The following is a 26792-nucleotide window of genomic DNA, read 5'->3' on the forward strand; positions in this document are numbered from 1 at the left end:
TTATACAGTCTTGTCTTTGTCTTTGGTCTTGTAAAGAAATACAAGCAAAAAAAATCAATATGCATGAATCCCATTCTTTCTCGATTGACATACAGTGGCTAATTTTGCCACAAGCTTCACACAGATACACATCTCCAGTAGGTGGCAGCTGAGAGTCGATACACGAAAATGAAGGCAATCCCAGAGGGGATTATTTGAGCATCGTAAATCAAAGATAGTTAAATTTGAAAAAATATCAAAGTAGGTCATACAAGTTAATCAAAAGGTGGTGCTTATATTTTAATGCAAGAAAATAAAACTGGGCAAAGGTTAAATAGAGATACATTGTCAACATCTCGTGTAGCAACATTTAAATAAGTAATACATTAATAAATATAAAAAGAGAGAAGTTCTGTAGACACGCTCTAACTATGTTATTTATTGTTCAATGAATTGTCAAATGCAGTTCTGCTTAATGTATTTATCCTTTAGCAAAGTCCTATACCAAGAAATGACAGAGTACTGTGGTTGCCATTGTGTAAGCATGAGTTTTTTCTGTTAACTGGGTATGTTCCTTGTCCTTCACACATGAGAGTGAATTATTTTTTAATTTTTTGCTTGAGTCAGGAAAACAAGAATCCACAAAAAGCCGTGCCTTATCCATTTTGATTCTGCTCCCCTGAATGACACTAACCACAGCATATCACATAATATCGATGCATGCAAAGGAAGAAGTAGACAAAAAGTTGTATAGGCCGAACCGAAGAGTGGTTATCGTTAGTGCACCGCAGTCGACGTCTGAGCTATTTTCCTCTCTGCGGTGTTATTCCAAAGCCAGGAAGGGTGGCGTTCTTTTGTCTGGAGATGTCGTGTTCCTCGCCAAGGAAGCACAATAGGCTGGGACACAGAGAGGAACAGAACCTCTCCAGTTTGGTGGGAAGTTGCGCATGCTTGTGGCCTCTGACGTTGGCCAAACAGGTGTTTACAGAAGGGCCAAGGACCTCAACAATATGAGGCGGACAGCCGTCTGGATGATAAGAAAATACACTTGAGGCGATAGCCGTGATGCACGGGTGATTCATGGGGACATTATGGGAGTGGGGATTGGTACTAGGCTCAGGGGTGCGCTCAAACCAGAGGGGAAAAGTAGGCCTTCATAAAGCTACAGTTTGGCTGAACAAAATGTCACATCACATCAATCTTGGAAATCGTTTTTTCTAGTTTGGAGAGTTGTGTGAGTTAAAAAATTCAGGGTGAGATGATACTTAGATGTGTTTTTTACTCGGAATCTGAAGATAGTTCTGAGTGTGTTCTATGGACACATCTTCCTCTTATGGGCTGCAGCTGCCGGTCCTCAGATGAAGCGCTGCTTGTTTTGATAGCATATAAATAACTTCTTGCATTGTGGCCCGGCCTCTACTGACTTTGGAGAGACATCAAACTAGTCGACGTGTGTTGATTTATTTTGATTCTATTTTAGGAGTTTGTCTGTTTGCTTTGGTGAATATCAGTGCTGTATATGAATAGGCTTACAGTTTATTCTTTGTAACTTCCTCTTGTCCAGATGTTGGGTAATGTTCAAACTTCCCGTGTTTTTGCAGATTTAGTGTTTAACCAGAAACCAGCCACTATCACAAGACAGTTCCCCAGATGAATAGGAGAAAGCGAGGATCGACATGATGATCTACACATGGTCGGATTTATCACGCTGTGTTAGTCTCCCTTTCAACACACTTTCATCTGACTGTTTATGACTGTTCTCCCTGGCTGCTGAAACAGCAACATGCATACACCTCTGACTTCTTTACTTCAATTTAAATGTAATTTTTATCGAGTGGGACTTACGTTTTTTTTTTGTAGATGCTTATGTGTGTGTGTGTGTGTGTGTGTGTGTGTGTGTGTGTGTGTGTGTGTGTGTGTGTGTGTGTGTGTGTGTGTGTGTGTGTGTGTGTGTGTGTGCGTGTGTGTGTTTGAGTCAAAAAATAAGTGTGTGGGTGTGTGAGTGTGCGTGTGTGTTTATGTGTGTGTGTAGTGAGGTTTTGACAGGGGATTTAAACATATCTATAGCATGACCAAATCTTTCCTGTCGGAGAGGAAGTATCAGTGTGATGTCTGGAAAGACAATCTATCATCCCGTCACACACAAGCACGTACACGCACAAGTCTCAACAATATCGTGTTTGTCTTTCACATTGACTTTGTGTCTTGCCATACACGACACAAAGTATAGGCTATATGAAGGGCTAAGGGTATTGTTTTATCTTTTGTTAACATTTGTTAACATTTTGGCCTGCATTTGTTAACACTCAAGCAAGCTTCAATAATATCCAGAGCTATAGTCAGCTGATTAGCAAACAAGTACAGAGCAGAAGTGCATTGCAAAAAAACAACACCAGAAACACACAAACGCACACGCAACCACATGCAAAGAAAATACTGAACAGTGCTACTATTTGACCAGACAAGAGTAGGAACAGATGTGGGGTTGAGTGATGGTCCTCAGCTGCTGGTAGCTGAACAGATGTGGGGTTGAGTGATGGTCCTCAGCTGCTGGTAGCTTAGGGCTTAAAGCCTAAAGCCTCCTCTAAAAATATGTCCTGTAATTTAACCTAACCCTACTGGGGAGTACGAGGTTGGGATTTGTATTAGGAGTTCATTATAGAGCTCACTGATTGGCTGCACCGCACCGCTGTCTCAGGAAAGCATTTTCAGGTCAGAAGCTTTCCAAAACTGATCAATGTTGGTCGGTAGCGATTGCAGAGTGTCGTGAGTGTGTGCGTGTGTGGGTGTGTGTGTGTGTGGGTGTATAGACTTTCACCCATGTTATCTTGTAGTTTGAAATACTACTTTATATAACATGATACTACACGTGGGACCAAAGATCTCTCGATTTCGTTTGCCTTTCCTGAAATAGCATCGCAAATGAAGGGCTGCAGACTGCTTGAAATAGATTGTAATCGTACACTGTTTACATTTTCAGTAGCAGGCTATCGGTTCAGCTGAAATCCACATGTTTGTATTTTCTTTTCAATAGAATTCTTATTCCTGTGTGCTGAACAAACTAGCTGCTCATTTCATTTTGACATTATACTTTATGAAGTTGGGTCACAATAAATGAAATAATCTTCAGTCTATTACAGAAATGGCCTTTATGATCAGGCCATATGCCATACAAGATCAGAATAAGTCAGTCACTTGCTTAGGAGCTCAAAAGCAACAAAAATAACCGCTGGTTAGGACGAAAACAACCACTAGGCCAAATTTGCACATAATGCAGGCTAATGTTCAGATTTGTATATTTGAATGCAAACAAATTATAGATTTATATAGATAAATGAAACCTGAATATATTCAGATTATAGTGAATAGAATGTGCCTGTCTTCTTTAGAGGTTAAACCGCTTGTTGCTGGTGCCCTCGCACGCTCGTCGCCCACAGCAGCGCGGCGAAGTATGAGGTAATTATTTGGTCACGTGAGAGCTGCAGCAACTGTCAAAAGTGATGATAGTGCTTCACGAGGGGCACATCTCTTCCACTGGAGCGGTGAGCGGGACCACGCCTCCAACAGCTGATTGGTGCCCTCACATCTTCTAAGGGAGCGTCGACGAAGAGGGCTGTGGAATGACTACACAGAGATTCAATCGCTCCATCTTTCTTTGATTTTGATTCATTATTATCGTGTGTCTTATGCAGGCTATCGTCTTAAAATGGTAATGTGTCTTGTAGTAGAAGCTTGTAGAGAGTCCTTTAAGGGCAAACTGTTGTTTAAATCTTAAAAAAAAAAGGCACAATTAAAAGAAAATAAACCTCAAACACTAAAATAACAAAAATAACATTTAAACAACCTACCTGAAATTATTGCATCGAACATCAATGCAAGGGGAAATTATCAGAAGATACTGGCCAACAATTCACTCTTGTCCTCTGCTGAGTGCATTGGCCTTGAACATGTTTTACACATTAATGAAATACTTAATCATACTAATGATTGAAAGTGTACGTAGTTTAGTTTTTTATTTTTTTCTGTGTTCTTCCCACTGAGTCCAGGCTTAATGAGGATGATGGACACAGTAATTCAAGGAGACTGTCACACCTGCCCCACTGCTCCGCATGTCAGATTCCCCGTCCTCCACCGACACCTCGCCTACCTGGGGTGATTCCATCTGCAGTGGCATGAACACACACACACACACACACACACACACACACACACGCACACGCACACACACACACACACACACACACACACACACACACACACACACAGGTATGCTTGTTCACACACGCACACACACACACACACACACACACACACACACACACACACACACACACACACACACAAATATATATACAAACTGTGTTTCTGTGTGTGTGTGTGTGTGTGTGTGTGTGTGTGTGTGTGTGTGTGTGTGTGTGTGTGTGTGTGTGTGTGTGTGTGTGTGTGAGGGTGAATGCTTGTGCACGCATGCTCCACACACACACACACACACACACACACACACACACACACACACACACACACACACACACACACACACACACACACACACACACACACACACACACACACACACAGATAAGAACATATTCTTGAGGCGATAAATAAATATCTAAGAAGGATTGTGTTGTTGAAGCAAGGTCTGCACAGCCTCTTTTATCCAGTCCCTTGGTTTTTTAAATTACAGCTCCGCCTCTCCATCGTGCAAGCCCACCTTGTCCATAATGCCAATGTAACGTTAAGGGGCGAGGGAGCGACCAGTCTCTATAGGGTCCAGTTGGGAACCAGGCTTGTAGACGCTCCACCACGCGTGGCGCGCGTCTAGGAAACAACACACAAAGCGCGTGGCCTGGACAGCTTTTTAGTTATTCGTTTTTTTGCATCCGCTTGATTTCTTAAAGTTTCCCTGAAGACAGGAGCTGATGTACACCCCACTCTTGGCTCAGACTTCCCCCCGTGTGTTAATGTGGTCGGGGGGGAAACTCCTTTAACGCCAAATTTAGAAGACGTGATTTGCTGGGAGGCGGAGGAGGAGAGGGAGGAGGAGGAGGAAGAGAGATGTATTTCCCGTCGGTCTCGGCGCGTCGCGCAGTCGGACTCGGACACTGGTGATGCCTGGCGGCCGTGGTTCACCGCGCGGCACCTCAGGAAAACAGGGCGTCGGAGGACGGTGTTTATGTCTGTATCATGGCCAACGGAACCGGCAATATTATGCTGAAATGTGTGGTTGTCGGGGACGGGGCGGTGGGGAAAACGTGTCTATTGATGAGCTATGCCAATGACGCCTTTCCCGAGGAGTATGTTCCCACGGTGTTTGATCATTATGCAGGTAAGTGATGAGACTTCGGTCTGTTCCGATCCGGCCAGCCGATCTGCTGTGCATCAATACATCTGTCCTGTTGATTAAAATATAAAGGAACGATATATGTATTTGGTAGCTAGGCCTGAACTTATCCAGATGTAACGTCTACTGTATAGCTTAGTTTTTCGTGTTCTGTAACGCCTTCACGTCATGTCATGGTTTAATAAAGTCCTGCACTTTGAACAATTTACAACAAGGTTCAGAAGATTTGGTCGAAAGCCCTTTGTTTCCTCCGGCGCATTTTCTTGCATCTGTTGCTATAATCACAACCACTTGTTTGCAGGCTTCACATAGAAAGGGGGCGTTGGGGGGGAGGACCCCTCCCTATGAAGCCCCAATTTCCCCTAATGCCACCCCGCCCCACTTCCCTTCTTCTCTATCTATCTATTCTCTCTCTGAGTTTATATCTGTCGTGTTCTTGCAGTGAGCGTCAATGTTGGGGGAAAGCAGTACTTGTTGGGACTCTACGACACAGCTGGTCAGGTAGGTTTTAAAAAAAAAAAAATCAACACTGGCATAGTGCCAAGGCATGCCACGTTCAAGACGCACTGACTCTCATTCGCTCTCTCTCTCTCTCTCTCTCTCTCTCCTCTCTCTCTCTCTCTCTCTCTCTCTCTCTCTCTCTCTCTCTCTCTCTCTCTCTCTCTCTCTCTCTCTCTCTCTCTCTCTCTCTCTCTCTCTCACTCACAAGCACACTCTCTCTATCACACTCAAGTTTCCCATGTGCCTGAGGGTGGGTGGGGTTAGGGGTTGTAGGGGAGGGATCCCAAAGCTGAACTCTGCCAGTGTTGCTATACCGACACACCCATGGCCTCCAGCTCCATGTTGCTAGGCCTGACGCTAAGCTGCAACAGGTGATGTTCATTTTGCCATGTGTTTTTAGTGCCAGAGCGTGGTATGTCAAGGACAGTGGTCTAAACGAGAGGTTTCAATAGGTCTATTATGTGGGGGACACACTGCCTCTGTGTCCATTGTGAGGTCACCCTTTTTGTTAATGGGGCTTTCGAATGCCCTCCAGCACGGTGGACTATTCCCAATATATTGTGCCATTCAGTGGCCAAATCGTTGAAACTGTAGTACAAAAAACTCACCCACACACTCACCACACACTCACTCACTCACACACACACAGACACACACAGAGACACACACACACACACACACACACACACACACACACACACACCACACACACACACACACACACACACACACACACACACACACACACTGTCTTGCCAGCCTCAAGTATATAGTTAACACTTCACCCTTAGAGCCAGATTTACACGTGCTAAGCTCTGAAACTTGAGCTCTGCAGCGGAAGAGAAGGAGGAAACACAGTGAGAGAAAGGTCACCATGGTGGACAGCATCCCCATGGTCGTCCATTCATGAACACTGGACGAAGTATAGTCTGTGGACGGTAAATCACAGCTCAATTATACAAATATTTTTATATTATTATTATATAAATGAACACATACACTGCCTGGTAGCATATACAAAACACCACCACGAATTGTTTACTCCAGTGCACCTCGTTCTGTTGTTGCGTGTGTTTGTGTTTGTCTGTGTCTGTGTTTGTGTAAGGAACTCAGTGTGTGCGCACCTGAAATGAATGTTTGTGTGGGGTTGTTTTTAGCTGATTCAGGGTGTCTGTGAAATGGAGAAGTCCATATTTACACTCCCCCCTGCGTAACTGGTGCGTAAGAAGCCAACGGGATCAACAGCATGGAGCGTAGAGTTACCCTACCTTAACCCAAGCTTCACATCCACCCTCCACCACCCCCTCCATCCCTCCACCCCTCCACCAGCCCCAGACCCAGACTCCTTCCTTTGGTCCTGCACACTGCCTGACCCCACCTCTTAGGGGTGGAGCGCGGAGAGGCCAGCTGGTTGTGTTTACAGCATCGGATCAAAGCACTATGCGACAGAGAGAGAGAGAGAGAGAGAGAGAGAGAGAGAGAGAGAGAGAGAGTGAGAGACAGACAGAGAGAGAGAGAGAGAGAGAGAGAGAGAGAGAGAGAGAGAGAGAGAGAGTGGGGGGGGGGGGGGGGAAGAGAGCGAGAGAGAGAGAGAGAGAGAGAGAGAGAGAGAGAGAGAGAGACAAGGAGATATATATTAGGGCCCGACCGATATTGATTTTTGAGTGCCGATGCCGATGCCGATTATTTTCAGAGAAAAATTACGATTACGATTTAATCGGCCGATTTAAAAAACAAAACACAAAAAAAAACATAGAAAACGTAGTTTTGATACCTTAAATATACTTTAAACACTTTTGACAAATATGTGAATTGAATGCAGAACCTTTGAGTGTTTTAGAATACATTTACAGTCAAAAATGAGTGTAATGTAAAATGTAAAATAAATAACTAACTCCCAATGTGCTGCGCTCTGTGAGCAGTGACTAACACGTGCGTGCTGAGCAGTATGGTCTCACGTTAGAGTCTACAGTATAACAAATTAACATGGCCTGGGACCTAAAGAAAAACAGGCACAACATGCTCAAACAACGCGCCTTGTGTACATTGGTGAGGTGAGCGCGCAGCTGCCTGAGCGAGCGTGCTTTCATGTTGTACGGTAAAATTCAATCTCCTCTTTTTACTCCAGCTAAAGTTGTTAGTTAGCAAGGCGAGTAGGAGCGCAATCTGCAGGATACTAATGGCAATAACATTTATAAAAAAAAAAAAATCTGTTGTAATCGGCGTCTTTTTGCCGATGCGATTATTTTCAAAAAGGCTATAATCGGCCGATTAAATCGGCAGGCCGATAAATCGGTCGGGCCCTAATATATATCTATATAAAAAGAAAGAGACAGAGACCTAGAGAGAGATATATATAGAGAGAGAGACAAGGAGAGAGAAAGCTGGAGAGAGAGAGAGAGAGAGAGAGAGAGAGAGAGAGAGAGAGAGAGAGAGACAAGGACAGAGAGATATATAAAGAGAGAGAGAGACAGAGAGAGATAGAGACCTAGAGAAAGGTATGTAGAGAGAGCGAGAGAGACGACATGGTAAGAGAGAGAGAGAGAGAGGGAGAGAGGAAGTCATGGAGACAGTGGAAGAGAGGGGTAAAGGGAGGGAAAGAAGATAGAGATATTAAGAGAATGGGATGAAATGGGGATGATAGAAAGAAAGAGAAAAAGAACCAGTCACAAATAAGAGAATGAAAAGGAGAGGGAGAAAGGGAGGTAGGGAGGGACAGGAAGACATGGTAACAGAGGTACAGCAGTTCAAATGGAGTCGAGATAGGTTGGCGATGACATGCTTGGAGGCGCTTGAGTTAGTGCTGTTATGTGTCCCCGGATTGACAAAACCAGTAGCTTTCAGTATCATTTTAAACCTTTCCTCCCTCTGTGTGCCCCCCCCACCCTTCAGCAGGCCTTTACATCACATGTTGTATCCGACCTGAAAGAACCCAACCCCGTTCTCTACTTTAAATCTCCATAAAATATGAATCAGGTAGACGTTGATCCCTTAATGCCTTCACACTTTCATTAAACTGTGTTGGCACGGCAATCAAGACCGCTGTGACGTCACCGCTGTCTGAGCCCTCTGCTTTAATCACATCACACTGGTGAACCGTGTGAATAGGTGGTGTGTGTGCGGGGTGTGTGTGTGTGTGTGCGTTTGTGTGTGTGTGTGTGTGTGTGTGTGTGTGTGTGTGTGTGTGTGTGTGTGTTTGATCGTGTGTGTGTGCGTGTTTGTGTGTGTGTGCGCGCCTGCGTGTGTGTGTGAATAGTGTGTGTGTGAATTGTGTGCGTGGGTGTGTGTGTGTGTGTGTGTGTGTGTGTGTGGGGGGGGGGGGGGGGGGGGTGGATTGCTATTGTCCTCTCTGTGTGTCATCAGTCTTGGCCCTCCCGCTGGAGATGGCCTTGTTGAATTATTCCCTATGAAGAGTCCACTGTGTCGGTTGAGCGTTTAGGGGGGTGGGGGGTCATCACTTATTTATCCATCCGTTCATTCATCTATTTATTCATCTATTCATTCATCTATTCATTCCCCCAGTACTTGTCCTGTTACTGTCCACGTCTCGTGGGCATCCTAGCGTCTATCGGCCCTTCCATCAGTCAGAGGATCCAGGAGGAAAACAGGAAGTGATCCATGGCACCAGTCGCTACCTCTTTTGTGCCTTTGCTCTTTCTTTCTCTTTCTCTCTGTTTTCTTTTTTCACTTCCTATCTTTCAGTGTTGTACCACCACCCTAGTGGTGGTGTGTGTGTATGTGTGTGTGTAGGGGGTGGGGGGGGGGGGGGAGGCAGAGAGAGATCAAACGACTGCAGCAGTGAATCAGAACTTTGCCCTCAGCAGGAGCCTAGGGTCAAGGTTGACCAATGAAGCGCCATTGTGGCTCATGGAAGCACCAGTGAAGTTAAAGTTAAGGGGGAACAAAAAGCTTTCTCATTCATGCAAATTTAACATGTCCTGAGAGTGGCCACGCCCACCTCTGGCCTGGCTTGCCTTTTCCTCCACATGTTGGCTCAACCGTCCCTGACTCTGCCGTCACATAGCTTGCTCATGGATGCTTGATCCAACATGGCTGCCAAGGCATTCTCACCCGAGAGCCATGCTTGCTGAGGCATACCCAAAGAAGCTATACTCCCCCGGCCCTGACTCTACTGTGACATACCTTGCCCTAGTTCAGCACATGAGGTCATGAGAGGAGGAGGAGGAGGAGGGAGAAGAAGGAGATATTTGTGGTGAGGCACTCCCTCATTGCACACTGTCTCCCACAGTTCACGCATAGAGCCCAGCCTCAAAACTTAACCTCCATCGCAATGTCATGAACTGCCCTCTGAGGCATACACACACATACACACCGATACACACACACACACACACACACACACACACACACACACACACACACACACACACACACACACACACACACACACACACACACAAATATAGAGACATGCACAAACACACTCTGGCATGTTTCAGCATTCCACCAACCCAACCCTTCCCTCTCCTGGTGATAGTATTTATAACAGCCCCACAGATGCAGGAGTATACCCTGATCATTGCATCGTGTTTTATTTTCTTGTTTTATTTATCCAAGGCAACTGACAAGCATTTAAAATTATTCTTAATACGTTATTACATTAAGAAGTGAAATCTTTGATGGATTTGTGAAGACTTCAGACTGACATAGGGGCCACTAAGTATGTTCAAAATTCGTAATTTCTCAACATTTTGTCAACTCTTAAGTACAGAAATCTATCGTTTCCCAGCTACAGTGAGATATGGGACACGAGATGCGGGGCAGGTCCTGTGGTAACATCAAGGTGAGGCAGGAACAGTGAATTTAGGGACAGGGACACACCGTTCCTGTCTTAGGGGCGGTGAGTGGTGCTGGGGGAGGGTGGGGGGGAATATTTATGGCCACTGGGGGCTGTCATCGCCGTGTGATCTTCCAGGTCGGTACACCGCTAAGCAGGAGCTGATGAACACTGGGGGGAGAAAGCAGGATATCAGAGGTCATGGATGTGGCATATTCCCCCCCGCTCTGACACAAATATTTGGAAATGATATTAAGTTAGACAAACATTAGCATTCACAGTCTCACAACGACACGTGTGTGTGTGTGTGTGTGTGTGTGTGTGTGTGCTTGAAAGAAGAATTGTAAATTAAATGTACATGTCAGTGTTTTAATCGTGGGCTATAAACTATTACCTCCAAGCTCCAACCCCTGGATTTACATATATTAATTTGGCAGTTGCCTTGTGGACGTGAATTCCAGGTTCTGAAGACAAAGCATACAACCAATGTTACTAACTTCTGATCGTAGGGGAGGGAAAGAACCAGCAGGAAAAAGGATCGCCATTATGTGTAGGGGAGGACTGATGTGTTGATGTCAGACATAATTGGGACCACAAAGTAGATGCCTGTGTATATACGTTGTAAGCATCTCTTTGGCTTAGAATCTGATTTGAAGATTGTTTGTTTTTGTCTTTCGGCAGTAGGAAAGATTGTATTTACATAAGTGCTGAATATGACTCACATAACATCTAGCTCCGCACAGCAGATTGCAGAAGCGGAAGCAGTTCGGTTGACAGTGACAATGAGTCTCCTTAATCCATTCTTTCATCTTTTGTGGTGACAAGCGATGCACACCAAGCGCATTCCAGACTCATGTACGTTGGCTTTAAATCTCAATAAAGATTCACCAACCGTGAGATACAGTATGTGCCGTTTTTCTGATTGGTCTACGATGGTTTGGTAAAGTTTAGGGCCAGCCGACTCATGTGTGTGAGTTAGTGGTCTGACTCAGTCCGCATTTGAATCACAATGACTTGTCTCTGACATATACATCCACACACAGAGCTGCTGCTGTCTTCTGCCCTAGAATAGGATGAGAGACACAGAGAGCGACAGAGAGTGAGAGAGAGGCAGTGGGAAAATGAGCAAGATCTTGCAACAATCTGTGACATTGTAGTACAAAAGGGCCACTGTGGATTTGCCTCAAACAGTTAAGAAGTGAATTCATGTTTTTTATTTCAAATCTATTCCATACATTTAGTAAAGTGTATAACCGTTAACATTACAGACTGGATGGGAGGTTAATGCACCCGGCCCCGTTCCGTCATGTTGGCTCGGATTGATTTTCTTTTTAATGTTCCTTCTTGTCAGCCGGTCATCAAACAGCCTTCTATATTACCAGAACCGCCATCCCCTTTTCCCAGCTTAGTTTCAGCAGACCATAACCAAAATAACACCATCATCACAAATCTATGGATCCTGTGTGTTGTGTTGAGACCCCACAGTGATCGGCCCCAGGCTGGCTGGCGGAGCACTGGGTAATGAAATGTAGCTGTTGAATGTGCTCACTGAAACGGGCCGTTCAAGTGCCGCAAGTAGAGGTCGTTTTTTTTTTTATCATTGGCATTTTGTACTGAAGTGCAAAACAAATAAGGCTAACGAGGGATGTGAACTATTGAAATCTGTGTCAATGTCCATTTCTGAGATAAAACGGTTTGAGGATTGATGTTAAACAGGCGAGCTGCTTTCCATTGAGGAACCCCAAGGTGATAACTCTCCTAACTCCTCTCTCTCTCTCTCTCACTGTCTCACTCTCTCTCTCTTCCTTCACATTTGCAGGCTAATCTTTCATGAGCTTTTAATAATGAATGTACAATTATTCTGTGGATGTCTCAGTTGCTGGAATCTCTCTTTCCATTCTTCCTTTGCTGTCTTGAGCAACACATCACATTTGAGAGTTTGCTGCCCTCTAGAGGTTAATATCCATCAATCCTGGTACACAATTACATATTTAATAGGGTTAGGGGTAGGGTGTACCCCTAACCAATAACTATTACCCTCACCCTCACCCCTATGCTAATGCTATTTATCAATGTTTATTACTGCATTAAGTACTGTTGGTTAATTGGTTAAATGGTTAATTATTGTTCCCACCCACCTAACCCCTACCGTGTTCGTGGTGTGTAGGAGGACTACGACCGGCTGCGGCCCCTGTCCTACCCCATGACCGACGTCTTCCTCATCTGCTTCTCGGTCGTCAACCCGGCCAGCTTCCAGAACGTCCGGGAGGAGTGGGTTCCTGAGCTCCAGGAGTACGCTCCCACCGTGCCCTACCTGCTCATTGGCACACAGGTCAGCACGTGCACACACACACACACACACACACACACACACACACACGCACACCCACGCACACCCACACACACACACACACACACACACACACACACACACACACACACACACACACACACACACAATGCAATACCGTATATATATTTTTGGAGAATCTTCACATGTGGAATATTCTCGTATTAAGTGATTGTTTGGAGTCTTGAGTCTGGAGAAAAGACTTTGAGCCTCGAAATTGAGACACAATGCCGAGAACCAAAACTCAATGTGGTTCCTCGGCCATCGAGAATGAGTAAGCCGGGGTCCTGCAGTGAGGGGGGATTATGTAAAAAGGGAGCTGGAGTTGGATTTATCCTCCTGTCTCCAAAGCTTTACCGCTCCTTTGTCAGTAAGCCTTCAAACTTCACCCCCAACCCTTGCTCTTCGCATCCACTTAGCACTTGGGACAGGCGCGGTCGCAAATCAAACACACCCACGAATGGCATCAATGCGGCTGCAAGTCACTCCATGAGTTGTGTTGGTGTTTGTGTACAGGGGAGGGTGATGAGCCGGCCAAATGGGTTATTAATGAGATAACGTGGTGGGCGTGCGTGTGTGTGTTCTGCATTTCAATGAATGCCAGAGGAGAGAAGAGTATAGAGGAGAGAGGCTGAATGGCCAATAGACAGCACGTATGGATCAATATGGCTTGGTTTAAAATATAAAAAAACAGAAGCACAAAAAGAAAGCAGGCTGTGCCAGGATGTTGAATTTGCCCAAAGCATTCAGATCGATACAACAACGTTGTATCGATAACACTGGAGCTGTTTTCATTATAAGTGCAGTAGGAAAGATTCAACCACTTTTATTTTAGAACCTCTCTACACTCTGGAGTATAAACAAAGGAAAACGGATATAAGTTTTTCTACAATGGAGCAGTTATCATTCACCAGCATTACAATTTGTATATAGTCAACCACAGAGAATAAGACTAATTTATAATTCTGATTAATCTTTTGAGTCACAAGACTGAACTTGGCGCACCTTTTTTGAAATTGTTGTCCAGTAATTCATCCTCATATCCCCTCACTTTAAAATGATCAAAAGGTAAGGGGACATGGGGATGAATTATCGGACAACCATCTCAAGAGGGTACACCAAGTTCAGCGGGCGGATTTACTCAAAGTGAGATCAGGGTCTTGCATTCATATCCATCTATAGCTTTATGTCTCAGTCAGTCAAACATGTTGTGAGTAGACACTGGCACATATTGAAAAGTGACCCTCAAATTTAAAGTAAATTTCAAACTCTGCCTCAGAGGGAAATCGAATTGGCATAAGAAGCCCACAAATGGACTATCTTAGATTCCTAGTAGGACTTTTCTTTGTCAGAATAGTATATGCTGATGTTCTATGATCAAGGGTAATCAATTCGCCCGTCTGAAGTCAGGTGTTGCCATCAAGGTTAGAGGCAGAATTAATACTAAATATGTGGTGTACCCATGAAATGGCCATGCAATTTGTATTATGTTTGGAAAACAAATCCAAAATCCAAATCCTTGGGTGAATTACATTACATGGGCATTGAAGAGGTGGAGATACTCTGGAGAGGTGGTAAACACAGACATAATCCTTCTTCAAAGAGAGGTCAGTCGAAACTCTTCCTTAGTCTCCTCATTCCCGGGGCCGTTGGGATTTCCTTTGTTTGTTCCTTACAAAGTGAACTTCGATTGTGTTGGGTTTCTTTGTTTTTATATGTTTTAGTGTCCTACTTCATAAGACTGTCCCTGGAAAGGTTACGTCTCCCCCTGTTGTGAGGTACTTGTTGTGCTGGTTGGTTCACTATAATAAAACACCTATTCTGGTGAATTTCTGTCCAATCAGGACATAGCGTCCCTGATTGGTTTTTGAAGAATCCATCTTCCCTGTCAATCACAGGTGTGCGATTGCAAAACTTGTGCTATAGTGGGGAAACGTAGGAAGGGACGGAGCGGAGAAGGTGTGGATGTTTTCATGGTTGTTTCTTTCAAAATCTTGCCCTCTGCTGTCTCTCTTTGCCACTCTCAAATCTTGCCTACAGCACTTTTATTGACAAATTCGCACATATACCTATGGGTGTTAAATGTTTTGTTTTCCACATTTCAGATAGACCTCCGAGATGATCCCAAGACCATTGCCAAACTAAATGACATGAAGGAGAAGCCCATTGCAACTGAACAGGGACAGAAGCTCGCAAAGGAGGTGAGAATGTAAACATACAGCTCCCACACCCAGCTACTGTGGAGAAAGTTGCTAGGTGAATTAGGCCTATTGAAGGGCAAATTGTATGTAGATAGGAGTCTCTGGAGACTGGACCACACTATGGTCCAGTCTCGTTGGTTAACATTTAAAAGGAGTTTTGTATACATAAATAAGATATTATTCAAATCAATAAATCAGAATATCGAATTCAATCATTCTGATTAAGCTTGATCATTGCTGCACATTGACCTTGTTACTTGCGAATCACAGTCTTGTTCCCTGGCTCTCTGATTCTCTCAGATCGGCGCGTGTTGCTACGTGGAGTGCTCAGCCTTGACGCAGAAGGGCCTAAAGACGGTGTTCGATGAGGCCATCATCGCCATCCTCACCCCCAAGAGGAAGAAGGGTGTGCTGAAGAGGAGGCTGGCCCCGCGCTGCATCAACTGCTGCCTCATCACCTGATACCCAGAGGTTAGCCAACCGGAGCCCCACCGGCCCATAGCCAACCAGAGGGACGAGAGCCGGCCATGGACGATGTGAACCATCCACGGCAGAGTGAAACATTTTTAAGGACATGAAATGACTGTTGAAGATGTTGAGTGCCTTCTTTCTCACTCTCAAGAAGAAGAATGAATTGCCATAACTCTGCTACCGTTTAGCACTGGGTTTGAAGTTTACAACCAAAGGAGCACTGAACACTTCTTAAAGACCTTGCTTAACCAACAGATGTACCTTCTTTTATTACCATTTGTAACCCCATTTTCCTGTGCAAAACCTATTGTAGTCTCCAAAGTAGGACTTTCTACTCGTCGTGAGGAATAACTCGCTTTTAAAGAACCCCTTGTGTTTCCCCGGGATCTCAGACAACTCGAAGTAGAACATAGATTTGTTAAGGGTAAAGTTTCTCTACATGAAGGATCCTGGTCCTGATAAAGTGCCATTTTAACACTGGCCACCCACCCGCAAAGCAAATATCGTGACAGGGGTTGTTTTTCTGGTTGCCCCCATTCCTGAAGGAAACCAGTAAGCGTTCTAACATTTTCTATTGGCCATAGGAATACTTTTGGGATGACCTTTGAATGACCTATTTAGTCATTTAGCAGATGCTTTACTCCAAGCAACTTTACAGTTCATTCTGACACGTCATTATAAGAGGCAGGTAGCAGTTAACAGATGCCTACAAGAAGATGGCAGATATTTGGGATCGGACCCAGTCCCTTTCGGCTGGAAGTCGAACAGCCTTGCCACTATGATTCTTGAAGAAGATGTGAATGTATGAACAGGGGGCGTTTCAAACTCAGTGAGATATTTGTCTGTGGTTACTTAATAGATTCTTTCAGTTTCAGAATAATCTGAGATCAAGGTTGTCAACAAAAGTATAAAAAACCAGTGATCAAGTGTGTTATCTTACAGTTTATTACTTTGAGTCCTTTTGTAATCGTGTTGATCATGACAGAATGTAGAGGGTTAGGATGGCACTCTGCACACGCGCTTTACATTGTGTGTGTGTGTGTGTATGTGTGTGCGAATGTGTGTGCAATTAATGACACGCATTCCACAAACAAAATGCGTGCTTTAATGAAACAACCGACATCAGGCACAGCATTTCTTTTCTGTATTGGTGAACTGTATTGGTTTAACCTTGATGATGTCCATGGATCTACAAGATCAGTCATCCAATCTATAAACTTTTAATGCAACAAAAAGTACTTAGAACTAGTTTTCCCCTTTTCATTTTTGCTAGAAAAAGATTTGAGAGAATCTTTTTTGTTGATAAAAGCTGCTGCGAAACTTGCAATATGCAAGTCATGATCCAATGTCTAACACCCAAAAACAAAACATAGCTTTTTACTTCTTATCTGGTGCTCAAAAAGTAACACACACGCTTTCACCTGGTGGGGGCCATGACCTGATGCTGTAAATCAAATGCAAATCATCAAGCACACTGTGTTAATTACAAATGTATGCGCACATGCACGCACGCAGAAACACACACACACACACACACACACACACACACACACACACACACACACACACACACACACACACACACACACACACACACACACTTACAGACTTTAGTAGGGAGTTTAGAAGAGCACAGCCCACTGTCTTTCCAAGCACACTCAATAGTTTCTACAACTCTGGCTTTCGCCAGTTTGGAAAACGTTTTCTAAAAAGTTGACTATCGGGTCAACTTAAAAAATGCCAGTCAAGTGTGAATGAAGATGAGTTGTTAACCAAATCATAAGCGTTGCCAACTTGTTAAGTCTTTATGCATCGGCCATAGGCTTTGCTGCTTACTGTGTGACATTTCATAATTGTGATGATGAAAAAGACATTTGAAAAAAAGCTTTTATGAGAAACATTGAAACTGTAATGTTGAGAGTGCTAAACCTCTCTGTCCCAGCCTGTGATATATGCGGGTTCTTTCCTGATAGTGTTTCGCATAGGGATTGCTGCCATATTGTTTTTTTTCTCTTTTCCTTCTGATTATGCGTTCTTGAGGTCCACCCTCAGGCCTAAGTGCTGCACATGTCAATGCATTTCTCCTGTCGGGGCTGCCCTCTACTCTATAATAAATGTGTTTATTGTGTTAACAAACAGCCTGAGAGAGTGTACCTCAGCCATGGCACGGATAGTGTTTCACTACATTTAAAGACAGTGTTTATTTCTGAAGGTTATAGCATTAGTACAATATTCAGAGCCAGCCTCTAGAGAAGGTGGCAATTACAGTGTATCACGTCACTTTATTGTCATCCTCAATTAACACAATAGTTATTTCCTCTGGACCAAACTAATGAAGCACTTGTTGCAAAGTGTTGATGCACTTCAAAATGATCGCATGCAAGACACAACTTGCATTGCTTTTTCCTTTTGTAATTCCCTTTCTAGTAAGAGACATGAAATAATTTGCCACAGTGTGCTTCTTACCAATGCTTTACAATGTATATGATATCAAACAGTATTGCAGTAAACAAAGTCCCAGAATATATAAAAAAATATATATGATTGCTTTGTAAAATGTATTTGAACATGTTGACAAAATAACAGAAGTAAAGAAGGATGCTGCCATACATTAAGCCATTACGGCAAGACCATAAGCAAACAGACAAAAATGATAAGACGAAAAGTTAAACTATCAAAGGTTCATTCATCATAAAAAAAGTTATGCAAAATTGTCTAAATCATCTTCCAAAATCGTAAAAACTCCAGACAAACATGATGATAAAGTAATCCTAGAATCAGCATAACAGCATGGTATACTAAACATCTCTTTGTAGTAATAATAATAATAATAATGATAATAAATTCGATTTGTATAGCTCTTTTCTAGGAGTCAAAGTCGCTTTGTAGACTGAGGTTCAAGCGTTTCAGCTCCTCCTGATGAGTGTCAGGAACTCATCACGGGTCTTGGGGTCATCATGGAACGTGCCCAGCATGACACTCGTCACAGTCTTGCTGTTGATCTTCTGAACTCCTCTCATCACCATGCACATGTGACTGCATTCCCAACAGAGACACAGGTTCAGTTAAAGCTTTAACGTAACCATGTGAAAAACACCCAAGCTGTCTAATAAGGTCTAGCAGGAGTCTAGCAGGCCAATGGGATTGAGTAGGCTTCTCACGCTGCCTCCACCAACACAGCGAACCCTGCAGGCTTCAGGGCATCATTAATAGCGGTGGCAATCTGTTTGCTTAAGCGCTCCTGAACTGTAAAAAAAATAAAATAATGAAATACAATATATACACCATAAACGAAAAATTGTTAAGGAAAAACGAATTAACAATCCAATAATGATTTAAAGCATTTTTCTACCTTGTAATCTTCTGCTGTAAATCACTACGATTCTAAAGATTAAAGAAAAGAGAGTTGAACATATGCAGAAATCTGACCTTTTTTCGAATTCCTTAATCATCATAATTTATTAGATTTATTTCCCGTTGTGTCAAATTCCATCACTTACCTGGCAAGCTTGCTCAGGCCCACCACTTTCTTGTTGGGGATGTACGCTATGTGAACCTTAAGTTAAACAAACATGTCCCGGTGTGAGACCAACCAAATATAAAAAAGTATAGAATCATGTTGTACTGAGTAATGTAGATAGGCATAGGCCTATATACATGTTTTTAAGTTGATTATATTCGATTTTACCTTGCCAAAGAAGGGCACCAGGTGATGTTCCCAGAGAGAGAACACGTCGATATCTTTGACAATGACCATCTCATTGTGGTTTTCATCGAAGATCGCGTCATTGAGGATGTCTGAGCAAGCAATGTTTGTAATCAAGCAAAGTTAATAATCAAGCACTGTTAATAATCAAGCAAGCGTAGAAATCAAGCAATCTCAGGAGTCAAGCAATGTTACTCATCAAGCATTATTAGTACTCAAGCTGTTAATAATCAAGCAATGTTTGTAATTAAGCAAGATTAGTAGTCAAGCAATGATACTAATCAAGCGATGTTAATAATTAAGCAACATTAGTAATCAAGCAATGTTAATAATCAAGCAATGTTAGTAATCAAGCAACATCAATAATCAAGCAATGTCAACAATCCCAACCCGTTAATTTTCAGTTGGGTCGTGGCATGGCAAATATACTTCTATTATGTAGAACTGATAGTCTCCTGAATACAATGAAGTCAAATTCTAGTACGCTGTCTCAAACTGCAGTGATAAATCAGGTTTACACCTCAACCGCATCAATGGCAAGTCGCTGTTCTCCTGTGTGGAGCGGAGACATCATCAATTACTACAGTCCCCACCGGGGTTGGAAACAGTCATCACCAATGCATTTCCCAGCGGGCCAGCAGATGATCGGGAACCCACCTTGGTAGCACTCTTTGTAGCCTTCGGTCAAGAACTGCATGGCCTTGGCGGCACGCATTGGGGTGTGCAGGAGGCCCTCCCGGTCCACGTCCTCCCTGAGCCCGGTCAAGATCGTGCTGTAGGCGGCCTGGTTGCTCGACAGCGAGGACGCAACCGATTCCTCTGTTCCAATCTCCTTGTGCGGTCCGCTCTCTTTGCCTTGGTGGCAGTTGAACTCCTTGCGACTATTGGTGACACTATTGGTGACACCGTTGGGGACACCATTGGTGACATGCATACCAAGTGTGTCGCCGTTCATCTGTGTCTTGTGGTGTTCCAGGTTAGCCTTGATCCGTTTCTTTGCGAGAGGACTGTGCTGTGGAAACTTGTGGACGTGTATGTATCTGGGCTCTGCAAAATTGTGCCTTATGAGCATTATTTGTGTGCCTGGAGGCACACAAACATTGAGACCATATGTAATTAATGGCAATTGTAGAAGAACCCGTTTGACTGGCATTACATTACTGTCACAATGTATGGTAAGGATTGGAGCCAATGCCAAAGGTTGTACGCCTAATCAACAAGGGTTCCTAATCATCGTTGCAAATCTTCATGAGCAATGACGATTCACTGTCTTTATGGCTATTCACATCACAAGGTCAATATTTGTGCTTCTAGTTCCTATAAATGTCCCGCAGCCGTGCATGGCCGCAGCCAGAGGTCACGGTTTGCTGATACAATAACAAAAAGCAGAACCATATCCTAAATCAGTGTACTCAATTACACAGGCCCATTAACAATGACCCGAGTAGGGGGTCATATTATGGATGACTCCTGGTTGAGGGGCACAAGGCTCGCCAGTTGCTCTTCAAATATCGTTGAGTGGGCCACCTGATGAACTGACGTGGCCGGCGTGCCCATTTTCCTTAATATTAGCTATTGCTAATATTCAGTTGGAAGCCTACCTTGCCTGGAGGCTCCTCAGTGGACCTGGGTTTCCTAATGACATGATCACTGTCAGAGTGAGTAACTTTCACCTCTGACAAAGTATCGGTTATGTTTCGCTGTTTCCCCACAAAGATTGTCCAAAAAGTCTTTACTTCATCTATATAGTCTACATTATGTGATGAAGTCTCAAATACTTTGAATTCATGTGAGAAAAACGTACATAAAATATAGTTTGGCTTAACCTTTTCAAATTTTTTGTTTGATTGTACTGAATTTCAATATGAACTATTCTCTATGTGGGAGAAAATGAAGAGAGCAATGATTTTTACTTTCAGCCGCATTGATCAACAACATTGCTGTTGGTATGAACTTAAAAAGTGTAACGCATTGTGTTTTGCCATGGGTATGAAGTTTTTTTTAATTTTCCATTTTCTATATATATATCTATACATATGCCTCTGCCCCAGGCTTTAAATTGCTCCGTTGCCGATTAGAGCGATTGAATGTTTAAAACAAACAGACCTCACCACATAAGTTAACGACGGATTTCAACAGAGCAGGTAACATTTGATATTTCGCCCTGTAGCATGATCCGGGACTCTTTTGCAAAGGGATTCTTCAATGGTAAAGACAGCCAGCCACTGTGCTTACACACAAGACATAAGAATTGGTATACTTACATTTCATTTTAGTTTCAGCTAATACTTTTACTAAAATGTTTACTTGTGTAACCAGTTGTGTAAGTGTGTGTGTGTGTGTGTGTGTGTGTGTGTGTGTGTGTGTGTGTGTGTGTGTGTGTGTGTGGTGTGTGTGTGTGTATGTGTGTGCGTGCGTGCGTGTGTGCGTGGGTGTGCTTGAAAGTGGTACAGTCCAGCAACATACTACATTGGGGTTTTCTAGGACCTGGAAGATCCCCAGAGGTCTGTGCTAAGGTAAGATATTTAACTTGTCATCTGAATATTCAGAGATTAAAGAGATGTCCTTGACGCCGTAGTGTTCCTGTTTGAATATCGTAAATTGCCCACCATGAGTCTGTAATGACAACCCAGTCGCCAAGAAAAAACGTTGACGGTGTACGTTTCCATGAACACTGGTTACGTCGCATTTCAACGTAAAAAATAGCGTGTTATACCTACAGTATCCACGCATGCCGCTGTGGAGGCGGGTTTCGGGGTTTGGGTTTCACGGCTTTCGCTGCAAATTGTGGACACGATGTTTAGGGGGGGGGGGAGGTAGACTGTTGTTGACCGGGGAGGGGGGGGGAGACACGTTTGTTGAGGGGGGGGGACGACGACACGATTGTAGGAGGGGGGGGGGGGACACGTTAGTTGAGGGGGGGGGGGGGAGACACGTTTGTAGGGGGGGGGCACGCTCGACAACGAGAGTTGGTTTTTATTGAACACTCGACAACGAGAGTTGGTTTTTATTGAACGAGACTTCAACACGGAACAGCTGCACGAAACGATGGTCACGTCACTCTCGGTGACGGTGTCGACAACAATGAACACACGAACAATGTTAATAGAACAACACACAACCACATAACATCCCGAACCCATTGACCCCACTTAATCCTAACAACAAAACAAGTTAACAAAAGCCCCTTTTGTCAACTGACAACCCCAATTCCCAGAATCCCCCGCGGCTCCGGAACACGGCGTAGCCTATATTAATCTTTATTATCTGAATGGGAAATGCAATATTTTAGGACAGATACACCATTAAACGCGTTTCTAATAACATTTCTAGCGAGAAATATACTTTTTACTTGCATAATCTTCAGTCAGTGATTGTGTCTGATCTTTAGTTTTATAGTTATTAGGATTTGATCGGCTCGCTCGCATGTTTCAACGACGTCAGGTTGTTAGGAACGCTGCTTTCGCTAAACTAGCAGCTCACGTGCTTCCTGCGTTTGTGTTATTAAACTGTTACTTTATGTAACTTTTAAGGATATCATCTTGTTAGAAACACGTATATCTGAGAGCCAACCCAGTCGCCAAAAGCATTTATTCTTTTTTACGCAGAATAAAGAATAAATTCATGCATTATCATTAAACTTGAACATTTGTTTTTACAGTATTGGTGGAGGGATGACGTATGTTGGCCAACCCGGAAGTTAGCGTCGACCTGGGTTCCCTTGACAAAAAGCCAACAGGTTTTTCCATTGGATTTTGGATTATTGCAGAAAAATTAGCATCTTTGAAGCACCTCCTCAAAAACTGAAAATAAATAAATAAAAAGAAACGTTTTCCAAAGAACGGAATGTAAACCAATGCATTCTGAATGGGAGTGTTTCTCCGATTTTTCCATGCTACACAGAACTAAATGTAAACCCATGCAAATAAAGACTTCATGGTCATAATTTAAATATCATTAATCTCCTGTGTGTTGGGTGGTATTCTATTTTTTTCAACGGGGCTGGTGCCGTCTCCTTTTGACCTTTTGACCCCAGACTTCTGGGGGAATAGCTGAATCAATTCAGTCAATCAGAAGCATGTAAATATCTTCCCGGTGGCGTAGGAGGACGAACAAGGTGTCCGTCACCTTGTTCGAACCCCTTTTATCAAAGGGGGTCTCAAAGGACTCATACGCTTCAACAGCGGCTGCAGCAGAAGTGTTGAGACGAAAGATGATCAAGACATTTATAGAATATTCCCATTCACATGATTCTTCGCACGACCTGCAGGTTGGAGACTGAAATATCCCCCAAAATGAGTAATAATGTAAAAGCAGCCAAGTCCCACAAATTGCTTGAACTATTTATTTCATTCCATTGTTTCGTTGATATGCATAATTGAAAAGTTTCAAGCATATGGATTTAATGCAATATCCACAAACAGTTCAAAATAGTACCATGAAATGTCTTGTTTATTGTATTAACTAGTTCATTTCTCTTTTGTGAAAGTCACCAAAAGTCAAAAAAAGTTAAACGCAAGGTCACAGGCTAACAGTGGAGCTGTGTTGGGAACCAGCAGCCAAGAGCTTCCATGGAAACTTTCTACCCATGTTAAATAGATTTAGTTGGCAGTTCCTTTTCTGCCCATTCTTGTGGAAGCACTTTGCAGTACTGGGAGACACCATTTCTAATGTCAATGGAGCTAGATTCTAAAAAAATCAAAAGATGCCCAAAGCAAATACCTTTAACCCATAGTTGTGTTTTATCAAATTAAAAAATTTCAGAGTTTCATTGACCACAAATTGAGCAGAAATATTTTGCATACAAATCTTTAAATAGTTTAACCACATTAAGAAAAATACATTTGTTAATTTTTTTTATTAGTGAAGCCACAAGTTTTGCACATTATCCAAACAGAATACCTGAAATGTTGATATTTCAGCCCTTTCGGGTTAAAACAAGAGAAAAGGACAACCTAACAAGAGTGAAAAGTTTGGGTTAGGTGACCTATAGTTCAAAGATGTCCCTGGTCAGGTAGACTAAATAAAAGTGTATTCCCAATTGCTCCAGGAAATTCGTGTAATTTACTTGTGAGCTCTCCCTCGAGCCTAGAGAGACATCAGTGTTGAACCACCAACTGAAAGAGGGTATTTGCCATTAGTATGAGTGACAACATTTCATGGCTATTAATTTAGTTCATTATATTTAGCCGATTTGAATAGACTTTGCTAGGTGAGGCTGTCAAAGAACTAAATATGGAGCAACTACAAAAAGTAAATTTGCAGCATGACCAAATTATACAAGAAGTATAGGAACTGTTCTAGCAGATATGTTTTAGAAGTCTCTTTTGATAGGCAGTGTAGAATGTTGGTGTATTTTAGTGTCTCTCTGTTGTTCACATTTATCGTCTAGGGACAAGCCAGGGCCTCTCATACTGACGGGGTGTTCTGCCATTGTTACGTCTCAACAAGGTTGAACCGACCTGGTCCTCCGGGACATGGCCAGGGCCAGATACCTTATCAGTGCTGAGAGTGCGTCTGTTTTCGTGTTATTCATATATCCCCTTTTTGTATTATACTCGCCCCAACCCTTTGGTTCGACGAGAAGAGGGTTCGACAGCCAAGGAACAAGTCATCGACCACCGGGACCACTATAGATTATTCAACCCAAGTCTGTATCTCGCTGTATTACATCCTGGAATAAACCATCTATTCAACCCTCTGATCCAACCTGTCAAGTTGCTTTGATTTCGACTTCAAGAATTACTACTACGACTGAAAATACACAACGCAGAGTCTGTCCAAACAGTTTAGAAATAAGCTGAAATCTAACATTTGGTGCTGTGACACCGTCTTGAAGAGAGGAGTGAGAAGACGATTGCCTCTGAAGATTGCCCTGTGATCGAGAAGACCGCCCGCCCTGCCTGGGAAGACGTCTGATCTACCACAAGCCACCATTGCCACAACCTCCAGATGGCTTCCGACCTACGGCAACTCCTCGACTACTGCAAGCCAACAAATTGGCTCTTGCACACCAGACACGCATTTTGCTTTATTTTAGGTTTTCAAGCATCTTAAAATACCCAAATCATCGCTCCAATACACAAGTCAGCTAATGGCCTACAAGGAAATGCTGAAGCTAGTGATGGCGATAGAAATGGACAAGCTTCCGTGTACAAATATGCAACTAGAATTGCAAGGTTCACAGCCCAGTTGCATAAGTGGTCACAACCGTTGGATTGTAAGCTAGGGTAAAAAAAAAAAAAATAAACTTCCCACAAACTAGTCAACATGGTCAATTGAAAGCCTGTACAAAACGACACTGGAATAGTCAAATGCAGCTTTACTGCGGATGAATTAAGCCAAATTGCATAAACATCCAATGGTAAACAGTATACAAATGCAATCAAGGTTGCACTCACACTAGGCCATCTGGCCGTGACCGTCGCAACTGTGGCCTGGCCACGGTAGGCTCTTGTACATACGCCATCACGTCGCTAGCATCCAAACAATTCTACCAAACCTTAACCAACTAGTGAAAAATGGAACAAAACTTTAGCACACACCCAGTGACTAATCACCTTGTCCAGGGGTGTTCCAACGTGGTTTACCAGAGGGCCTTGTGGACTTAAAGTAAGCCACACATTTGACAGAGACAGCACGGAATGACGTTAAACTAGGCTAATCTACAGGTTACTAGTGCTAGTGCAATTACATGAGCATTTTGCACAATATTTGTACTCCAATGCTACATAAAGCAGGCTTCTTCAGAAACCCGTAGCCTGCTACATTGAAGGGCAACTGTAACAAATCCTGACCAAGACCGAAAGATGGCTCTGGAAGCCACTACGGCCCACGCAGCAGATTACTGCGTGGACCGTGGTGGCTTCCAGATCAACCCTTCGGTGGACCATTCATACACATGTATTCCGAGGATGTTTTGAAGACACTGGAGTCCCATGGCACTAGATTCCTTTGAAGACTAAGTTGGTATGGGGGGGCCCAAAGGGGGCCCCCCCATAGATCTTGTTAGTCATCTAACACCTGTTAAGAAAAACACACACACACCACAAGATTCAAATCAGCAAAGCTAGGTTAACAAACAGCGGCGACATGCATGTCAAGGTGCAAAGAGCAGGGATACTGATGGCTTGTGTCTGAGGAGACAGCCCAAAAACGTCAACATTTAATAAAGGAAAATAACTTTTACTCACGGCGGTGGTCTGTTTCGAAGTGCCATGTTGGTAGCAATATTTGTCTGGGCTGTTCAGTCAAATGCCCACAAAAACAAACACGCAACAACGCATACTTTCAGTTAGTATAAAGTTACAATAGTGATCTGCAATCTAGATCGAAAACTTTCAACCTCACTAAACTCAACCTCGATTGACACAGGCCGATGCGAAAAGTAAACCAAACCGATTGTGTTCACCTTTAATAAAGGGGTGCGTGACAGGTGATCT

The 26792-nt window shown here is 43.3% G+C and overlaps 2 protein-coding genes across 2 annotated transcripts; one reads left to right on the forward strand and one right to left on the reverse strand.

The window, feature by feature from the left end:
• The first annotated feature begins 4708 nt into the window (after nucleotides 1–4708).
• Nucleotides 4709–17780, forward strand: LOC132472921 (rho-related GTP-binding protein RhoQ). The gene is made up of 6 exons (XM_060072781.1): nucleotides 4709–5308; nucleotides 5766–5824; nucleotides 12790–12954; nucleotides 15078–15173; nucleotides 15474–16484; nucleotides 16537–17780. Exons 1-5 carry the CDS (start codon nucleotides 5167–5169, stop codon nucleotides 15633–15635), a joined length of 624 nt encoding a protein of 207 aa, XP_059928764.1. The 5' UTR covers nucleotides 4709–5166; the 3' UTR covers nucleotides 15636–16484; nucleotides 16537–17780.
• A 424-nt stretch (nucleotides 17781–18204) lies between these two features.
• Nucleotides 18205–20284, reverse strand: LOC132473662 (GTP cyclohydrolase 1-like). The gene is made up of 6 exons (XM_060073874.1): nucleotides 20008–20284; nucleotides 19333–19442; nucleotides 19145–19200; nucleotides 18997–19028; nucleotides 18806–18890; nucleotides 18205–18680 (listed from the first exon to the last, which is right to left on the reverse strand). Exons 1-6 carry the CDS (start codon nucleotides 20282–20284, stop codon nucleotides 18551–18553), a joined length of 690 nt encoding a protein of 229 aa, XP_059929857.1. The 3' UTR covers nucleotides 18205–18550.
• Between the last annotated feature and the right edge of the window lie 6508 nt (nucleotides 20285–26792).

The sequence above is a fragment of the Gadus macrocephalus genome, chromosome 15 (genome assembly GCF_031168955.1).
Source record: "Gadus macrocephalus chromosome 15, ASM3116895v1".
Lineage (NCBI taxonomy): Eukaryota > Metazoa > Chordata > Actinopteri > Gadiformes > Gadidae > Gadus > Gadus macrocephalus.